Here is a 20,863-nt window from a genome sequence, read left to right as displayed (position 1 = left end):
GGGTCGAAAGCCCCCTAAGCGATGCTTATTTTCAATCGTTGTGGTTGTAAATACTTAATAACAGTGGCATGACGCCATATTGTTGCGCACTTTTGTGTAGTTATATTGCTTATATTATTGAAGTGTACGCTGATTCACGTGATCAAAGCCTTGACTTTTCTTCGACATTGCTTCTTCGTACAACTTGGCATTGTGTTCTTTTCAAGTGCGTCTACACAATTCTACGTATTTAATGCCTTTTTTTTTGCAAACTTTATGTGATGAGTATATCGTTAATTCTACCGTGAAAAGTTTTTCTTCATCCAGGCTAAATTAATTCAGTATCAAACTTAGTAAGGATGAAATTTATAGCGTCCCATTAAAACGCGAACCAGTAAAACCCCTCAAATGAGATTAGTGTTCCTTTGGAAGCACGCAAGAAATTATTTGATGAAAATCAATGCATTTACAAATTACACTAAGAAACTTCACATTTCTAGCCACCATTTTTCAAGATGTCCGCGGATTAAAACCAATTTCTTTAACGTCCCTGCAACATTTATGCGGGAACGGTTAGTTCAGGGCATTGAGTATCAATCAGGTACGACTTTTACTTAACAACACCAGGGTGCCTATTCTGTAAGCTTCGAAAGAGAGTTGTCGATCGACATCTCTCTCGGTCTCGAAAATCACAAAAATGGTATTCTGTCAGAAGTTGTCGAGTATCGACAAGTTGTCGAACTAGATATCGACAGGGTTTCGTTTCGAGTAACGCCTCTTGCGTGAGTTTTAATCTGAGAGTAAATAGCTGCCCTTCTACATTTATCTCGCTTTGTGTTAAATAATCTGGCTAGGGAAATTATTCGGTGAGTTTTACGAAGAAAACGTTCTATCAGAAGTAGAAGAAGAAGATGTAGTTGTACTCAGGGTGCCTTTTGCTAGGCAGAGAAACAAAGTGAAAACTAGATGTGACAACAGAGAGTGGGTGCCAGAACGAAAGAAAATGGTAGCTTGTCTGCACGCAGCATCAGCTAGCATTTGATTCTCCGAACATCCGTTGAATTTGAAAATACGTCCTTTCGAGCCAAAGTTTCTCTTGCAATTCAATTTATGTTCATCCCCTTTTTACCTCTCCGTTTGACGATGTCGTCACGGAGAGGTATTTCACTGGACGTGTCTGTCACAGCGTTCACGCAATTGCGGGTTTTCCTATCACTTAATGTGAATCAATCGCCTTATATACCCTAAATTTCCAAAAATTGTTAAAGAGGCATACGCTTGAATTGAAACGTCAACAATAGCTATGTTTAAAATGATTTTAGGAATAACTTTTCTTAGAATGACTAAACTAATATTAAGCTAAATTACTGACAATAAAAATAATCAATATAAATTATATTTAATTAAGAACAACGTCTCGACTCGTAGAGGTCTATTTTGGTTTCCCAACTTGTTGTTTATAAGGTCGTTTGCTCATAAAAACCGTGAGTTTTCGTGTGCGCTTGAATGTTACTGTATTTTTGATACTATATTGTAAATGATGTATGTGTCGTTTTATATTTCATTAATAAATTTCTGTAGGGAAATTCAGGAAGAAACGTGCAACTCGGATCAAATATTCTGCTGAATATAAAAGGGGTCCACAACGTCACACAAAGAAGTGTAACGAAGAAAAACCCTTCAAATGTGATCGGTGTGACTATGCAAGTACTTGGAAGAATAATTTGATCAAACACCAACGCATTCACAGTGGTGAAAAACCCTTCAAATGTGATCAGTGTGACTATGCAAGCACGCGGAAGAATAATTTTATCAGACATCAATTTATTCACAGTGGTGAAAAACCCCACAGAATTTAATTAGTGCGAATATCTAGTAATCGTATGAGTAATTTGATGATACAATGTTGAAAAACGCCTCAATATTGATCGGTGGGACTATATATATGCAGACAGAAGTGTCATTTAATAGTACTTAAACTTAGAAGTCACATGAATGAATAGATGGATTTACATTTTAAATGTGTAGGACAATAACCATATTTCATCGGCTTGTGTAATGAATGGGCCGACACTGTGTATGTAACAATCCATTAAATTTCGCCATTAGAAATTCTATTAACGCAAGCGCCGCTCATTTTCAGAGACAAGACTCTTGGTGCACTATACCCAGTTGTAACACCACCATTTTCAGAACTAATTTTATATTAAATGTAATAAAATTCACAAAGACGATGCTAAAATAAGCCATAATAAATTTTGGATACGTTTTTCGAAATGTTCCAAACTTGTTTCCAAACCTTTGAGCTTTTCTTCTTTCGAGCGATTTCCATTTCAGTTGTCAGTCCCCTCGGAGCTTTCTTTAGCACATAAATTGTCTGAAGTTTCTTCAGGTTTTGATGTAGTACTTGCTAAATGACCTGGATCGTCATTTGCGTCTTTAATTACTTTAACTTCGTCATCAGCTCAGGTACTGGATGGTTTCAACAGAGACAGGAAAATTGTCGCTAACCCTGACTTTACCGTTGAAATCAAGCTTGTTGTGTTTTCAGTATTTATTAGGTGTATTCACGTATAGAGGTTTAATTGCAGAATTATACTGTTTGTTCATATTGTCGCGTATATTTTATCATGCGTTCATTAGGATACGTTTGCATTCCGTATATTGTCTGAGGACCGTTTCAGTGATCAAATTTTAATCTAAATATATTTTCGAAAGTTGTTTATTTGTTTATGTTTATTTTTTCCGAATTTGACCGAGCTGCCTGGTTTATATCGGTAACACTATTGGGAAGTTTTAAAACTGGTTTGATTGAGTTCTTCGGTAAGAACATACTATTCTGGATCCGTAACATCTGAGCTTAATGATTAACCACTATTAAAGCATCGTTACATAGTATTTGAAAACTTAAAAAAAAAAAATAGAAACAATGGGGGCAATTCTCTAACTTTTTAAGTGAGTTATCGCAAGTGATAACTTTCGTCTAAAGGGTTTATGCCAACCTCGTGCCGTCTATGAGAGCGCGATATCTAAATAGGTGATTAGTCGTAGGTGTCATCAAACCTTGAACGAAAAGCGGCGGATGTTTCGCGAATTCCCCTCGTGCTAATAAAAAACAAGGTGGTTAAGTTAAAATTTTACCGTCTTTCTTTATAAAGCAAACGATAACTTATGGACCAGTTTAACCCTTTCGATAAGTTACCACTCTCTCTGGTTTCGAGCCAAGGTTTCTCCTCACCATTTAAGTTAATCTTCATCCCCTTTTTGTTGATATGCTCGTTTACTCATCAGCACTGTTCTTTTCTTTAATACTGAGTTTTCGAGGCCTCAGCATTACGTTTTTTTTAAAGTTCGCTTGAATGTTACTGTATTTTTGATACTAAATTATAAGTTATGTCGTTTTTATATTTCTTTTATATATATTCTATAGGTAAATTCAAGAAGAAACTTCGGTTAAAGTGTTCTACTGAATATAAAAGGGATCTGCAACGTCACGTTAGAAAGGGTAACGAAGAAAAACACAAATGTGATCAGTGTGACTATGCACACAAGTATAAGAGAAATTTGATCAGACATCAACTCGTTCACAGTAGTGAAAAACCCTTCAGATGTAATCAGTGTGACTTTGCAAGCACGCGGAAGGGTAATTTGATCGTGCATCAACGCATTCATAGCGGCGAAAAACCCTTCAAATGTACTCGCTGTGACTATAAATGTACACAGAAGATTAGTTTGATCGCACATCAACGCAATCACAGTGGTGAAAAACCCTTCAAATGTGATCGGTGTGACTATGCAAGTACGTGGAAGATTTCATTAATCAGACATCAACGCATTCACAGAGGTGAAAAACCCTTCGTATGTGATCAGTGTGACTATGCAAGCACGCAGAAGAATAATTTGATCAAACATCAACGCATTCACAGAGGTGAAAAACCCTTCGTATGTGATCAGTGTGACTATGCAAGTACGTGTAAGAATAATTTGATCGTACATCAACGCGTTCACAGTGGTGAAAAACCCTTCGTATGTGATCAGTGTGACTATGCAAGTACCTGGAAGAATGCTTTGATCAATCATCAACGCATTCACAGTGGTGAAAAACTCTTCAAATGTGATCAGTGTGACTATGCAAGCACGCAGAAGAATAATTTTATCAGACATCAATTTATTCACAGTGGTGAAAAACCCCACAGAATTTAATTAGCGCGAATATGCTAGTAATCGTTTGAGTGATTTGATGATACAATGGTGAAAAACGCCTCAAGTGTGATCGGTGGGACTATATATATGCAGACAGAAGTGTCATTTGATAGTACTTAAACTTAGAAGTCACATGAATGAATAGATGGATTTACATTTTAAATGTGTAGGACAATAACCATATTTCATCGGCTTGTGTAATGAATGGGCCGACACTGTGTATGTAACAATCCATTAAATTTCTCCATTAGAAATTGTATTAACGGAAGCGCCGCTCATTTTCTGAGACAAGACTCTTGGGGCACAATACCCAGTTGAAACACCGCCATTTCATAACTAATTTTATATTAAATGTAATAAAATTCACATAGACGATGCTAAAATAAGCCATAATAAATTTTGGATACGTTTTTCGAATTGTTCCAAACTTGTTTCCAAACCTTTGAGCTTTTCTTCTTTCGAGCGATTTCCATTTCCGTTATCATTACCCGGGCCCACTTAAATTGTCTGAAGTTTCTTCAGGTTTTGACGTAGTACTTGCTAAATGTCCTGGATCGTCATTTGCGTCTTTATTTACTTTAACTTCGTCATCAGCTCATGTACTACATGGTTTCAACCAAAGTTTCAACAGACTGAATAATTGTCGCTAACCCTGTTATTTTATCATACGTTCATTAGGATAAGTTTGCATTCTGTATATTGTCTTAGGACCGTTTCAGTGATCAAATTTTAATCTAAAATATATTTTAGTATAGTTCATTTTATTTTTACCTTATATTTACTGTTTTACCCAATATGATCGAATTTCGCGCCTTTTCATGTAGTTTCGTGTTAATTGATATCTTGGTTCTCACTCAATAAAATGCCTGTTTTTAAGTTAATTTCAGGTTTTTTGTAATTAAATTTAAGTTGTAACGAGGGAGGGTAGTTTAGTTAGGTTTATTTAGTTTCTGAAACGGATTTAAATAATCTACTTTAATTGCGACGTTTATTGGAGTTTAAGCATTTTTAATTTTTTTTTTTTTTAATTAGGAGGTTTCAATGTAAATTGGGTCCATGGGTCAGCGACAAGGATGCGATTATTCAGGTTTCAGTATGTGAATAATCAGGGAAGGAAATGAGGTTTACTTGGAAGGTGACGAAAGGGGTGTGGGGGTCAAGTCACCTCCGGCGGCCACAGGGCAGTCGGCGCCTATAGGGTAGGATCGCCGACAAGTGTCATATTCCCTCAAACCTTTCCGCCCAGAAGCTTGGTTTACAGGAGTGCGCCACACTCCCGGCTTTAAATTTTATTTTACCCCGAAGAGCCGAAGCCAAAAGTCGTTATAATGTTTTAGCAGACGACGCATAGGAGGATTTCTACTATTTTAGAATTTGGGGTAATTCAGTAAAAGTTGGGCAAAAAGAAAGGTAGGTTAAAATAGTGTTTCCCGGCAAAGTGTTCATATAACTTCATATCAGCCCTGACTGGTAGGTAACAATGTGTATTAGTGACACTTAAGTCTTTGTTTATGGCAACTTTTTTATTATTTTTAAAAGGTTTCGTATGTTGTCTTAACAGGAAAACTGTACAAAGAGTGATGGAATTTGTTAAAGAATGTCGTGTGATGGTCGAACGGTTAAGCTGGTAAGTGATGAATATAACGCAACTTGGATGTCAACAAGGCATATCCAAACCTTAACCTATAGAATAAATTCCCGCCTTTTCCAAAATATTACTTAAGTGGATATGTTTTAACCCCTAAATATTGCTACCTTTTCTAAATTATTGCTAATTAGCATGTTTATTGCCGCCTTTTCAACAAATTAACAATAAACAATATTGTTAAATTAGTTTCATTCTACCCCAAAAAGAGGCGCACATTTAGCCGCTGGTCTAGGAATGAAGCGTTTTGCTGTATTCATAAAATGGGGTTGAAGATTCGAGGAATAGAGCTATCTCAATTGTGACATCAGTGCCTTGGTCACACATTGACTTTGGTAGTGGGCGGCCATGTTTGGTACTTCTTAGATTTTATGGGCCACACAATTAGTTTTGTGAGATAGCTCTTGAATTTATTTATTTATTTATTTATTGAATGAATGTGTTGTTCACAAAGTCAACAGTGTGACGTGTGTGTGAACATCGTAAATCGATACATTGGGCATGTTACAGAAAGACACTAAGGGAGTACAGTAATATGAGAACAAAAAACGGATAATAATGTAATATTAAAAAAATTATAATAATTATAACATTAATAATAATAACTATACAATTAAATAGTAATAATTATAACAATTAAAAACAATGTCAGATAATTTAGAATTCACTGCACAATAGTGTAATTTTATTGCAGCGATAATTATCACAATCTTTTGAACTAGTCAAGCTTTGCCATGTAAAAAGCTACATTGTATTCGGAAACCTTTCATCTTATTTGTTCGTTTTTAATTTACCTTCATTTTGAAAAATTCTTTTATTTTAGGGAAGATTTACAATTTCACAAACTCTCTTTTCAAAATTCCGAAATGAGTTTAGTAAATCTTCAAAGGTTGGCGATTAAAGAGGTATTATGCGAAATTATTGGAATATTCCCTTTTTTAGACAAACTGAGTTAAGTTATTGAAATTTTGTTTTTAGGAAATGGACTACGAAGAAGATTGTAACTATGATCATTTGAGCAAAGATGATCTAATCAATGAAGTGAAAGCTAGAGATGATAGGGTTATGAAACTGGAAGCCAAGGTATTTTTCAAAGCATAGGTGGAGCACAAAAATATGAGACCCTTTTTCGATCATAGCCAATTTTATATGCACAGTATAAGTTGTCGAATCTGTTGTCTCTTTATTAAAGGCTTTAATCTAAGGGGATTGGTAACATAACCGTCGTTATTAACCAAGAAACCCGACGAGGGCCTTTGTTACTGATCCCCCTTCTTGTGTGTCATTGGTTTCCCCTTTTTCTTGCTTGCCCCCTTCAAAATACGTTCAGCCAAAGGAAGTCCGAAGATTGTTTTGTAATGGAATCTCATTTTGTTTAGTGTAATGTCTTAAATTCAAACTTGGAAAAGGAGAGAGTGAAAACATCATTTACGATAAATAAGCAAATAGACGAGATTGAAAGACTCAATAGGGTCATTAAAGAGTTGGAAAAAAGAATCAAAGGTCTGATGGTATGGAACATTTTTCATTTTCATAGTCAATAAAATTACTTTAAGAATGAAAGTTATTGTTTAAAAAATAGGAGAAAAATGGAATACATCAATTAGATAATAATGAATACGTGAAAACTGAGCCCACTGAAAATGATATGGAAATTAGTGGCCAGGAGTTATCCCTTCCTGTTGTGATGCACAGTGTCCAAGGCATTCTGGATAAAGAAGATATTATTCAAGAATCACTTGTTTTTGAACCTCAATATGTTGCGCAGGTTTACAATACAAACCCAGAAACTGAAATTACCTCAAATTATTCTGAACATATGGGGTTTATAACGCGAAATACGAATCCGTGTGTCCCTAAACCGAAGTACAGTGACAGTGCGCCTTCACCAAAAATTAAGGTCGAAAACCAATTCGAAATGACTCCTGACACGAACACGAAGAGCAATTCGCCACGAGAAATTCTTGAGAACAATATTACCATTAACGACTCTCTTCTTCAATCACAAAGTGTCTCGACAGAGGGGGACACTGAAGATAATACAACTCGATCGAAGGAATTTCGTGTTGAAACCGAAAAACATTTGGCTCTTTCTCTTGACACAAATGTCGAAAGCGATTCACTACAAAGAGTCCTAGAAAACGATCTTGATGATAACCAATTCGAAATCGCCGTGACAGATGCAAAGAAAAGTGATAGACAAAAACAAAGTGTGGAACTGTTTGTCGATCCGAGCTCATTGAGTGGGCCAGTGCGTGTTCCTAAACTAGAACGTAACCCAATTGAACTACCAGAATTGACCTCCATTCCTATGGAAAGCGATTTACCTGAAGTTCCAATTGCAGTTCATCATGATAGTTCGGTGTCCAACTCGGAGACATTTGAAGATGTCGCTCCAAAGAATCCAGAAGGTAAAACCTCATCGCCTCGTTCGGAAATTGCAGGTAAGTCATTTCATTCTTTAATAGTCTTGAGTACCTAGATTGAGAAGTCATATTTCTAAGCAACTATTTCCGCATTCTCGATATAAAGTCTTCCATTTGAATTCTCTAAGATCGCTCTCGATTTGCTTAATAAAATTCGAATGTATTTTTTTTTTTATCATCTTTCAAAAATCGCGAATGTGGGAGACACGATCTTCCTGCCGGAAAATCAGTGTTCAGTTTTCGGATCTAATTCCGCTTTAAACTTAGATGAAAACTAATCTTGGGTTATATTAATTCAAAATCTATAACGTCACATTAAAACGCGAAGCAGGAAAAAAAATCTTCAACTGTTATTAGTGTTTCTTTGGAAGCACACAGAAAATTAATTTGGTCAAACAACAAGCCATTTACAAATGGGGGGGGAACCCTTGTCAGTCATCTTGGAATAAGTTCTGATGAACCTGTCTCCGGCGAATGAAAATTAATTTGAGAGCAAAGAATAGTTGAAAGTACAACCTTTCTGTTTTCGAGCCAAGGTTTCTCCTCCATTTAAGTTGATCTCCATCCCCTTTTTGTTGATATGCACATTTACTCATCGGCTAAGGCCTTAATCAACACTGTTTCAACACAAGGTTAGTGGAAAAAGCAAAAATTGCTATAATGGTTTCAACACACCTTTTTTATTCTGTAACACTGCGATTTCGTACGCACTACTATGAACTTCGCTTGAAAGTTATTGTTTTTTGATATTAAATTGTAAATGATGTTTGTGATTTTATATTTTCTGTAGGGAAATTGAAGAAGAAACATACAACCGGGTTCAAATATTCAACTGAATATAAAAAGGGCCTACAACGTCGCATTAGAAAGGGTAAAGAAGGAAAAAGCTTCAAATGTGATCAGTGTGACTATTCATGCAAGTATAAGTACGATTTCATCAAACATCAACGAATTCACAGTGGTAAAAAACCCTTCAAATGTGATCGGTGTGACTATGCCAGCCCTTTCAAGAGTAATTTGATCATACATCAACGCATTCACAGCGGCGAAAGACCCTTCAAATGTGATCAGTGTGACTATGCAAGTACGACGAAGAATGGTTTGATCAGACATCAACGCATTCACAGTGGTGACAAACCCTTCAAATGTGATCAGTGTGACTATGCAGGTGCGCGGAAGGATGATTTGACCAGACATCAATGCATTCACACTGGTGAAAAACCCTTTAAATGTGATCGGTGTGACTATGCCAGCACTATCAAGAGTAATTTGATCATACATCAACGCATTCACGGTGGTGAAAAACCCTTCAAATGTGATCATTGTGACTATGCTTGTAATCGTAAGGATAATTTGATCACACACAAACGCATTCACAATGGTGAAAAACCCTTCAAGTGTGATCGGTGTGACTATGGATGCACTCAGATAAATAATTTGATCAGACATAAACTCATTCATAGCGGTGAAAAACCCTTAAAATGTGATCAGTGTGACTAAAAATGTATGCAGAAGACTCATTTGATAGCACATAAATGTAGAAAACACATGTGTGAATAGATGGATTGACATTTTAAATGTGTTGAACAGTTGGACAAAAACCATGTTTCATCGTCTTCTGTAATGAATGGGCCGAAACTGTTCATGTAACAGTCCATTAAATTTCTCCATTCTTAATGATATTGCGCCTCCACAATTCTACATATATAATAACTTATTGTAAACTTTATGTGATGAGTAGTCCTTTCTACCGCAAAAGTTGTTTTGCTTCGTTCAGGTTATATTTAGTTCAGAATCAAACTTAGTATGGATGAAATCTATAACGTCACATAAAAACGCGGACCAGAAAAAGTCTTCAACTGTGATTAGTGTTTCTTTGCAAGCACACGGGAAATTAATTTGGTCAAACAATTAACAAGCCATTTACAAATGGAGAAAAACCCTTGTTCGTGATCAATGTGCCTTAGGAAGAACGCTCTTGACTTGGAAAAAGTATGGGTAAATATAATGGATTTGAAGATTACACAGCCAAAAAAAAAAATTCATTAATATCATATGTGGAACATATGTGTTGGACAAAACGTTCACACATGTTATTTTTAAGATTATGCATAACGTATATTTAAACGGTAGCACTTTCTACCTTTCATCCTGTTGAATAATGAAAATATTAAAATGCCATCTTTCCCGTCATCTCTGGTACTATTTATTTCAGCCAAAATTACTTTAACAACAGAGAGGGGTGTTAGAACGAAATAAATTGGTAACTTGTCATTACGCAGCGTCACCTAGCATTTTATTCACTGAAAATCCGTTGAATATGGTTAGAGCAAAGGAAAGTTTAAAATACGTCCGTTTGATTTTCGAGCCAAAGTTTCTTTTCCATTTAAGTTGATGTTCATCCTCTTCTAATATACTCGTTTGTTCATCAGCTAACGCCTTTGATCAACAACGCTTCTTTTCATAAACAGCATTACATTTTAATGAAGTTCCCTTGAATGTTACTGTATTAGTGTATTTTCGATACTAAATAAATGATATATGATATATGTCGTTTTAATGTTTTATATAATTATAATCGTTAGGGATAAGATTACAGGAACTGTGTAACCTCCACATGGCTAGACTTACGACAAATGTTGGCGCATCTATTCTTATGCTGCTCTTTAATGATTCATAACAATTATGAACCTAATATTCTCGTAATTAAATCAGTCCTACATACTTTAGAATTAGTTTCATCGCGCAGAAAGTTCTAATGAACCTATCTTAAAACGATTTAACGAAAATTAATTTGCGAGCAAAGAAAAGTTAAAAGTACAACCTTTCGGATTTGCATTTATTTAAGTTTATCTTCATCCCCTTTCTGTTGATATGCTCGTTTACTCTAGGCTAACGCCTCAATTGATCAACTCGCCTTTTTTCTGCGTTTTCGTGCGCATTACCTTTTTTATGAAATTCGCTTGAATGGAATTGTAATTTTGATACTAAATTTGTGGTTTTTATGTAGGTAAATTCGAGAAGAAACGTATAACGGGGACCAAATATTCAACTGAATATGAAAGGGGTCTGCAACGAAAGGGTAAAGAAGAAAAACGCTTCAAATGTGAGCAGTGTAACCATGGATTCACGCAGAAGAGTTCTTTGAACATCCATCAACGCATTCACAGTGGTGAAAAACCCTTCAAATGTGATCGGTGTGAATATAATTGTACAAGCAAGAGTACTTTGATCAGACATGAACGCATTCACAGTGGTGAAAAACCCTTCAAATGTGATTGGTGTGAATATAGATCCAGTCGGAAGTATCGTTTGAAGTCACATCTACTAGGCATTCACAGTGGTGAAAAACCCTGCAAATGTGATCAGTGTGACTATCGATGCATGCATAAGGGAATTTTGATCTTACATCAACGCATTCACAGTGGTGATAAACCCTTCAAATGCGAACAGTGTGATTATGCAAGTACGTGGAAGAGTGATTTGATCAAACACTGGCCTATTCACAGTGGTGAAAAACCCTTTAAATGCGAAGAGTGCGACTATGCTAGCTCGATCAAGAGTACTTTGATCAAACATCAACGCATTCACAGTGGTGAAAAACCTTTCACATGTGATCAGTGTGACTGTAAATTTACGCAGAAGAGTAATCTGACCGTACATAAACGTAGAAGACACATGCACGAATAGATGGATTTACATTTAAAATGTGTTGGACAAAAACCCTATTTAATACTTTTCTGAAATGAATGAATGGGCCAAAACTGTGTCGCCATTTTCTGAACTAATTTGAATTGAACTGAGTTTCATTTTCATATCATATAAAACAACATAACAGGAATGTTACTTTTCATAGTTAAACAAGGTTACCACAATTTTTTAAAATACAATTTTTGTTAATTTAGCGTTATTTAAATTTAAGAAAATAACTGAGTTTAAAAATACTCATATATTTTGTGCAACTGAAAAGTTAATTCACGAAAATAGATCATTAATGGTATTTGTATTAACAATTTTAAAGTAGCTACATGTAAAGCGAGTCTTTTTCCTTTCGAACAAGTCTATTTTCAGTAACGTGACTTGTTTTGCATTCTTTTTATGGGATTTAATATGAATTTGTTCCAGTTGCCTATGTAAAAGGTTTTGTAGTCACGGAGAATTTTGCGCGATAATTTAAAATGTATTTTTTCTAATAATATTTTACAATCTATTTGAAAAGTTACAAACTTATTTAAAAAACTAAACTTCAGGTAAGTTAATCTGTTTCTAATTGTTAGAAGCCTGTGGTCATTTAAGATATTAATGTAATCGTATTGTCAGCGTTTTAAAAACCTTTCATATACGATTTGAACGAATTGTCAGTAATAGACCCGTTTCAAAAAGGGCGAGGGACAAAGTAAAGTATGCTTCATATAGGGTTACAACGGAAAATTCTATGACCCGACTTTTCTTTCATACCCCCCATCCCGGGGAAGGGGGTCCGGGCTTTGACGCGCGCCCACATAACTCTGTTCTCCATTCCTACTTCTAAAATTAAATCTATCCCTGCTATGGCAAAATAGAATTTATTGCAACACATGTCTCAATGAAATTTCTGGTCATTCGAATCAATAGAATCGTCCGTGGGCGTATCATCGAGTGGGCTATGACTTTCCTACTTGGAGAAGAGAGTGGGATGGAGACTTCATCTCTTTACCTATAAAGTAGCCTCTATAAACACATCTATGGCAACTACGTTCTCCGAGCATCCTCGCTGTTTCGGTATGGGGTAATACGGTACGAAAACGTCAAAGATGCCCATTATGTCATAAAAATAGAAACTACTCTCATACAAATAGAATGGTGCTACGCGGCAGAACTTAATAATCAACTATCGAAGGGTAGTTGCGTCCGCAAGGTACTCCTGGAGACTTTCATTGCCGCACATGTCCCGCCAACATTTTACTCCAGCCCACTATCTCCTCCAAGTTAACTCATTGAGCTTCCATGGAGCAATGAAAATGGGAGAAGTATTTGAGGTCATCAGTTAAAGACCGTTTCTGCAGAATCAAGGTCTGCAATTTTTATTGTTCCTTGATAGCGCTCATTCGCCTTGAAAAGTTCATATTTAGAATTGAATAATTCTCTCTTTGAAGCACTTTATTTAAAATTTCAAAAGGGAAATTAGGGAATGCTGGCAGCGTGCCGTCCTTATACCGTCGTCTGCTACCGTGACTGCTACACAATTTAAACCGAAACTGGCCCCAACCTGAAGGGGTTTTGAATTTTCGCATTAAATTTTCTTATTCTGTAACTTGTAGCCTTTCTGTCTTCCCTCGCAATTTATTTGGCAACATTGGGGGAATGATTTTCGTAAAGGAAAAGTTACGTCTTTAGACTTAGAGTCAGGCATTTCGGAAATGAGTTTAATAAGTCTTCAAAGTGTGGCGCTTAAAGAGGTACTTGAGAAATTATCCGTGGTTTGCACAGGAATTTTGAATTTCAAAAAACTGGACTTTGTTTATAGGAAATGGAGGCGAGTGATTGTAACTGTGATCATTTAAGCAAAGATGATCAAATAAAGCAACTAAAAGCCAAGGTGAGTTTCAAAGCCTATAGCGTTTTGGCCAGTACAGCATGAGCCATCAAATCTAGTATCCCTTTAAAGCGAGCAGTGCCTTCTCTAATACTAGGCCTTGAAATGTACAACAGAAGCATTTTTTATGTGACATTTTGAATTTGCGCTTAGTAACCGTTAGATGGCTCTTTTCTGAGGCGAATTTTCGCGATGACGAAAGTAAATTCGTACCGCGCAGTCTCGCATGACGTCACGTCTTTCGCTTATGGCGGACCAGGAAGGGAAATAAGGATTTTTTAAACTGGACTAAATAACCTGGTCCATGACTAGGGCACATCGTCTGCTAAACTAGACAAGTGGATAATTAAAATATTGGAGATAATGTCTGTGTCCGAATTCTGCTCCCAATGAAATCTCTTCCAACCTCTCCAAAGCTTGCTCATTGGGCAATCCAAATCTAACTTAAGGTATTTCATTGGCAGTTGTAGTTTTTGGGGAAAACTTAAGGGCTGTAATGGGTTGAAATTTCAGGCCTGATACTGAGTCACTTTTGTCACTAAAAGTCACTTTTTTTAAATTCAGTCACTAAAAGTCACTTTTTCTGAAATTAGTCACTAAAGTCACTTTTTTTCTGAAATTAGTCACTATTTGTCACTTTTTTTTGAAATTTTCAGTATTTTGATATTTGAATTCTAAATCTTTGCTAACAACTTAGTATATTTCAATCGTCTAAAGTTCTAAACAAAAAAAAGGCACAGTTCCTTTCCTTAGACTTAAGTTTTTGTTTAGTTGGAAGTGTACTTAACTAAACCAAATTGTTTTCTGGGAGCCGTAGAGATCTCGCTCCTGTCCCAATTTTATTTGTCTCCCATCAAAAACTACCAGCAAGTGCCTAGGAAATTTTCAGATACACTTGGCCACCAATTAGGATAGGTACTTTGAAATTTAGGAGCTTCAAAATATTTTTCTCCTTGCGAATATTAGGGTTACTAACCGATTAATTGCAAATAGTCAAGCCTAATATTCACGAGTATTAGGGTTAACTATTCGCGAATACTAGACTTAACTAGTCGCGATTAATCTTATAGGCCTAACTATTCGGTATTTGATTTGGAATAAACTATTCGATTCGGTATTTGATAAGGAAACGTTTTCGGTATTCGGTAACCGGTTTGATACCCAAATTGTGCTATTCGCACACCCCTAGTATAAATACAAAGTGAATCAGATCAAGTGTTACGTTCTACATATGTTAGGACCCCAGTAGGGCAGTTTTTCAACCTTAAAATGTTTTTATTTAAGTCACTTTTTAGTCACTTTTTTTAAAATTTTTAGTCACTTCCGTCACTTATTTTTTGGGTGCAGGAGAGTATCAGGCCTGAAATTTCCATGCAGACGCCATTGACACGTGTCAAAACATTCAGCAAATTTAAACTAGTATTTTTCAAACTCGGAAACCGATCAGGACCATGAACCGGTTTATTGACCGGTTTTTTGCTTTCTTTTTCGAGACGAACTTAGCAGATTACACTTCGTCGTTGCTAACAATTTCCCATAGTTTTGAATTTGCCGCCAGTTTAAAACCTCAGAAAAGCGACATCTAGTGCCATTTGTGAAATCATAACTGCCACCCCCATTTTATTCCTATCGCAAGGCCTAGTATTAGAGAAGGCAGTGAAGCGAGTCTCAGCTGTGACTGTGGTTTAGTCAATGCCTACGAGATAGGCATTGGTTTAGAAACGGCACTAGATGCTCCCATAGTCAAGGGGTGGAGTTGACTGACCCAATAAGCTTATGAAAGGCTAGGTCTAGCTCCGCCCTTTCATATACGATTTCTGATTGGTTCCTGCCTTTGGCTACATAAAATTGGTGTGTAGAAGGTTAATCAGTGTGTTACGCGCGCCACAGTAGCTGATATTTGCTTTGAAGCATAAATCGCAATAGAAAAACCTTAAGTAAACCAATGTTTATTGGTGGGTGATTAGAAACACCATAAGCCTATGGTGATAGGCTGATGGAAACACATCCCTCGACCATGGACGAACCAATACTGAAGGACCGATGGCTGCCCATTGAGTCCCATACTAAGCGACTAAACAACCAATGATGTTAAGCTTACTTCCTCCCTTTCAGCCCCAAAATGTTGGGGGGTTATGAAAAATACTGAGTCAAATTGTAACCATCTTAACTCAAAAATCAAATTAAATTTTCGATTAATCTTTAAATTAATAATGAAATACCTTAAATTAACATTATAAAGATATTACTAGCCCTTTAAACTTAAACCTATCCCTTTAAAGAAACTGAAAAGAAATTCTTTCGTACATTAAAGGAGAAACTAGCCCCTCAATGTTGACACAGAACGTTCTAGAACGATCCTATACCCCTATATCCACAGTGCAAAACGAAATACCTAGCAACGAAAACTTTTTCCAAGAACCCAGAGAAATGTCACGCTGATTTAGACCCCAAGCAACAAGACCTTTAGTCACTACCCTGGTACCTGGCCCGAGAAACTTCCAGAACATTTTTTTTAACCCTTAAACTGACCAATCCCCATTTGGTCCCAGATTTAAAAGTTTTGCCTATTCGTTGATAACATGAATCCGCCCGGCTACGTAATAAATATGGTCCACTATTCGCCAAACCGAAGTCAATCAACTAACGTCATGGTCCCAGAAATCCTTGCGAGAAACTAGAAGTTATATATACGAAGTCCCTCCTGTCCCACCCTCAGTCGATTCCTGAACTGCTTAACGAAACCTTGTCGGCTCACCCTTAAGAAACCCTTAAAAGTCCGGAGTATTATTTTATATCGGAGATATCTTTTATTCATTTTGATACCTTTATTTTTCGTCAATTTGAATCCTTGATTTTTTGGAGAAATTCGGAAACATTTTTTTTAAAACCCCTAAGTTGAAGAAGAGAAGGAGCGCGAGTGCGCGAGATAATAAAAGAAAAAAGAAAATAATTAACCCTTATATCGCGAGAAAAGAAAAAAGATCCTGAATTAAAACCCTTAAATCGAGAAGAAGAAAAAAGATCCTGAACCCTTAAGAAGAATATGGAAAAGGAGCAACTTGTCGTAAGAAATTAAAAACTTGAAACTATTTTGATAAACTGACTTGAAACTATGGTTAGAGAACTGAGATTATGGTTGACGGATTGATTCATTTTTTAAAATCTTAACTTTTGATTTTTGTTTAATTTTTTTATTTTGACCCCTTAAAAAGTGTGTGAAAATTTATGAATAAGATTGAATATTATGTTGAATATTAAAATTTGGATTAGAATCTATTTTGACTCTCAATTGACACATACCATCAAAAACGCGGTCACTTTTGATTCAGAAATTTTATGAGCCCCTCGTTCCCGTTAAAAGGCCTTAACTCTCCACAACTGACTGCATTCTAACATCTTGTCTAGCGTTAGCGAGGTTGAATCATAAGTGAAAAGAGGTAGGTGTTTGTCTCGCATCTTCCTAACCCCTCTCGTAAGACGTCGAACACCCAACCCCACCCCCATAAACAACAAATGAAGAAAGGCAGATAAAAAGAAAAGGCTTATAAAATCCCGGAAAAAGCTAGCGCCATCTAGACAAAATAAGACGTTAGCCGCTTCCCTCTTTAGAACGTTTATTCCCCCATAAGCCCCCACTATCCGGTTTGCTACTATCTGCCGCTAGAAGGCGAATTAACAAGTATTTTCAACTTTCTCCCTCTGCCATCCGTCCTTCAGTATTGGTTCGTCCATGTCTCGACCATTTATAGCGTTATTAAAGGGCACCACAAGAGCCTTGTGGGAGCTCTATGCCCACACACACAAACTGCAGCCTTGCTTATAGTTCTTGCAAAGCTATCGGGCCTGCAAGCCTCTGGTGGCGCCCTTGACGAAAAAACCCCTTTGTTGACGTCACTGGTTTCTCTGTTTTCTTTCTGGACACTTTAAAAGACATTCTGCATATAAGAAAGTCCTATTTTGTAACGCAGTCTATTTTTTTCAGTGTAATGGTTTAATATCAAACATGAAAGAAGTGAGAATGACAATTTTATTTACGATAAATAAGAAACTGGACGAAATTGAAAGGGTCAATGGGGTCATTAAGGAGTTGGAAAGTGAAATCAAGGATCTGATGGTTTGTAACATTCTTCATTTTCGTAGTCGATGTGAAAGAGAATCAGGTTAAAAGTATTAGTTCAATTATTGTTACTTGTTTATAACATAGGAGGAAAGTGGAATACACGAAAGAGCCAACGTTGAACGCGTGAAATCAGAACCTGTTGAAAATGATTTAGGACTGAATGAACAGGAATTATCTCATCCTGTTCTGATAAATCAACAAACAGAAGAACAAATACAAAGGTATATAAAGCAAAAACCCAATGAGAACTTGTCAACGAGGGCGGAGCTAAAACTAGTCTTTGCTAAGCTAAGCAGGCCATTCAGCTTCATCCCTCGACTACGGGAGCATCTAGTGTCACTTGTTTAAACTAAACCATAGCCAAGTCTCGGCTATGGTTAACTTTAAGCTCAAGCATAATTTTTTATTTGACTGACTAATTCGCGCCCATAAAAATTGATTCGTTAAGCCTTGCCACGAGAATCGTGAATAAAATCAGAAGTATATAATGCTTCGAGGGAGAAGTGGGGTAATTGTAACATGATTCTTCCCAACATCATTTTACATTTGGAGCAAGGTTACTATTAAACCGAATCACACGCGTTAAATAGTTCCCTCATTATTACTCCATTAGTGCTTAACTATTTGCCAAGGGACATGCGCTTGTGGTCATTTTTGTCCCATCCACGTCAAGACAATCAAGGTTTGTGCAGAGTTGATTGCTGAGGATTTAGTAAATACCAAACAGTTATAGACTTCACCCCACGTTGTGATGCCCATCTGAAGTTTGTTGTGCAGGAAAGCAAATGTTCAAAAAGGGGTCCTTCGCCTGGGAAGAATCATGTTACATGATATAACTAAAGAGTGTCATCCTTTTTCTATTATCCCCTTCTGATAAAATGTATTAATCTTTTATTACTGTTGCTATATCAGTTTTGACGATTTCTTATTTGTATAGTTCGCAAAGTATACCAGCTGAGATTACCAACGACATTTACCAAAGTCTGCTTAAAGTGGAAGCCACGAACCTCGAGCAATTTGGGATCGGTATGGTGTCACGTTATTGTGATTCTGACACGCAACCTGATGTAGTTTCAGTTTGATAAAACTGTTTGGGTTATTTTTTCGTTTTGATCATCAAGGTTCGTTGGTAAAAGCCGAAGGTGCTTGCAATATCGAAGGAACGCTGACTGAAGTAGACATTAAGGAAGAATCACCTGAATGTGATGCGGAGATTGGCAAAGGAAACGCGTCCCAAACTAAAACTACCTCAAAAAATGCGCGAATTATGAAACTATGTATTCCTAAACTCAAATGCCGTGACGGTGTTCCTTTACTTAACCTTGAAGGCGAAGCGCAGTTCGAAATGTCTCCTGTCCCAACGACAGATTCGCCTCCCGAGAACAATCTTAACGTTAACGATTCTTATCCCAAATCACGAATTTCTTCGACCAAGAGAGGAAATGAGAGAATAGCAACTCGATCCAAGAAATTGTGCCTTGAAAAACATGGGGAATTGTCGTCGCTTGACGCAATCAAGGAAAGCAATTCACAGGAAGAAGCCCTAGAGGAGAATCTTGATGATAACCAGTCCAAGATCACCTCGACCGATTCAAAGAAAACTGATAATAGACAAAATGAAACTATGAAACTGTGTGTACCAAAAGTACCGATTGAAGTTGAAGATAATACTTCAGTGTCCAGCTCTAATACATCCGAAAGTAGCTCGTCAAGTAGTTCCGAAAGTAATACAACTTCTGCTAGTTCGGAAATTGGTAAGTCGTTTTACGCTTAGGGTCAGCAACGATTTTCGGGACTGGAACATAAGACTCAAAAATCGTCAAAATTGAGCCACTTACAGTAGAAACCTCCCAAAAAACAGGGGATGTTTCGGAGTTTTCTAGTGGTAGTTCCCCTAACAGATTTTTTAACCCAGTCCTTTCTAACCCTGATTACTTTCTGTCTTCCCTGGGATTTTTCAACCTCATCCTCAATCCTTTGCATTTTAAAGCTTCTAAAAATTTTGTGTCATTTAAATTAATACGTTTTTAACTTTAAATTTAAACGGAAAATTGTCCCTGTGAATAATATTAAGCTCAAAACTTGGTTACCTAAATTCAGCTGGTTGAGCCTGAGCTCCGTGGCCACTGGACGAGAAAAAATTCCCTTTTAAAAATGCAGGTTCCCGGCCGTCCTTGGTGTCTTAAGGAGCCCAAGCAAACGTTGCTCAGATTGACAAGACCTTAGTGCTTTACTCCCAATGGTCTTTGAAACTGAGAATAATTTCACCTAAGGAATATTTAAGAGAACTTACTCCGTCTTTATAGCAGTTCTCGAATCTGTGCAAGTGGTTAATCGGTTCTTGAGGTAGTGTCGAAGGATCCGCGTCACCGAATAATTGTCCTTCGCGTGCTAGGAGGTTCTATAGGAGGCGTTTCGAATATATCGTGTAGCTCACCTAGGCCCAAGATGCATACTTTGTGTGTGAAACCTTACAGCTTTTGGTCTTACTGATAATAATAATAATCTAAGCTTTGTCTATGAAGGGATTTCCACACTAAGCCTGTGGCTTGTTTACAGGTAGGTCCCTTTAGAATGCATAGAGGGGTGGGGTGGTGGCTAGCCCCTATGCCACAGCTAACCTACAGCACCCTATACTAACTATTACCGTTAACCTCAGAAAGAAGAAACCGGGTTAGACCGCGGAGGAAAACTCCTTTTAACAAGTGGGGAGGGAACGTGCAAACTCTAATAATGAAATATGAAACGATCTATTATTGAAAATGTAATTGTAATATATTGAAATGACTTAATGTAAAATACCGCCCACATATACCTCCTGCCTTCGCCTGTAGGGGAACCACTGTACCCGCTTTAGGGTAAACATCCTTGAAATTTGGGTAGAGCCAGAGCTTTTCGGCAAAATAATGTTA

At 36.9% G+C, this 20,863-nt stretch overlaps 3 protein-coding genes across 5 annotated transcripts in view; all 3 read left to right on the top strand.

Annotated features, from left to right (window-relative positions):
* Nucleotides 1-20,863, top strand: part of LOC149621227 (uncharacterized) — a 51,276-nt gene that overhangs the window by 25,436 nt on the left and 4,977 nt on the right. The gene's annotated exons all lie outside the window — the stretch shown is intronic.
* LOC149621230 (uncharacterized) lies at nucleotides 5,206-12,471 on the top strand. 3 transcript variants are annotated; one of them, XM_089853970.1, is made up of 7 exons: nucleotides 5,206-5,652; nucleotides 5,744-5,809; nucleotides 6,651-6,732; nucleotides 6,806-6,910; nucleotides 7,207-7,338; nucleotides 7,410-8,271; nucleotides 9,044-10,798. In XM_089853970.1, exons 2-7 carry the CDS (start codon nucleotides 5,763-5,765, stop codon nucleotides 9,751-9,753), a joined length of 1,938 nt encoding a protein of 645 aa, XP_089710096.1. In that variant the 5' UTR covers nucleotides 5,206-5,652; nucleotides 5,744-5,762; the 3' UTR covers nucleotides 9,754-10,798. The 3 variants fall into 3 exon arrangements, with proteins under 3 accessions (XP_089710096.1, XP_089710095.1, XP_089710097.1); XM_089853969.1 differs by having other exon boundaries at nucleotides 5,722-5,809; XM_089853971.1 differs by lacking the exon at nucleotides 9,044-10,798 and adding an exon at nucleotides 11,264-12,471 and having other exon boundaries at nucleotides 5,210-5,652; nucleotides 5,722-5,809.
* Nucleotides 12,790-20,510, top strand: LOC149621229 (uncharacterized). Its single transcript, XM_089853972.1, has 7 exons — nucleotides 12,790-13,029; nucleotides 13,092-13,691; nucleotides 13,760-13,831; nucleotides 17,814-17,945; nucleotides 18,036-18,172; nucleotides 18,889-18,977; nucleotides 19,073-20,510. The coding sequence occupies exons 2-7, from the start codon at nucleotides 13,653-13,655 to the stop codon at nucleotides 19,723-19,725; spliced, it is 1,122 nt and encodes a 373-aa protein (XP_089710098.1). The 5' UTR covers nucleotides 12,790-13,029; nucleotides 13,092-13,652; the 3' UTR covers nucleotides 19,726-20,510.

Source organism: Phalangium opilio, unplaced genomic scaffold (genome assembly GCF_054372755.1).
Source record: "Phalangium opilio isolate 3A_F unplaced genomic scaffold, DU_Popi_V2 ptg000209l_1, whole genome shotgun sequence".
In the NCBI taxonomy this organism is placed as follows: domain Eukaryota; kingdom Metazoa; phylum Arthropoda; class Arachnida; order Opiliones; family Phalangiidae; genus Phalangium; species Phalangium opilio.
Note: the sequence above shows the minus strand (reverse complement) of the source record. Positions and strands in the feature narration are given on the sequence as shown.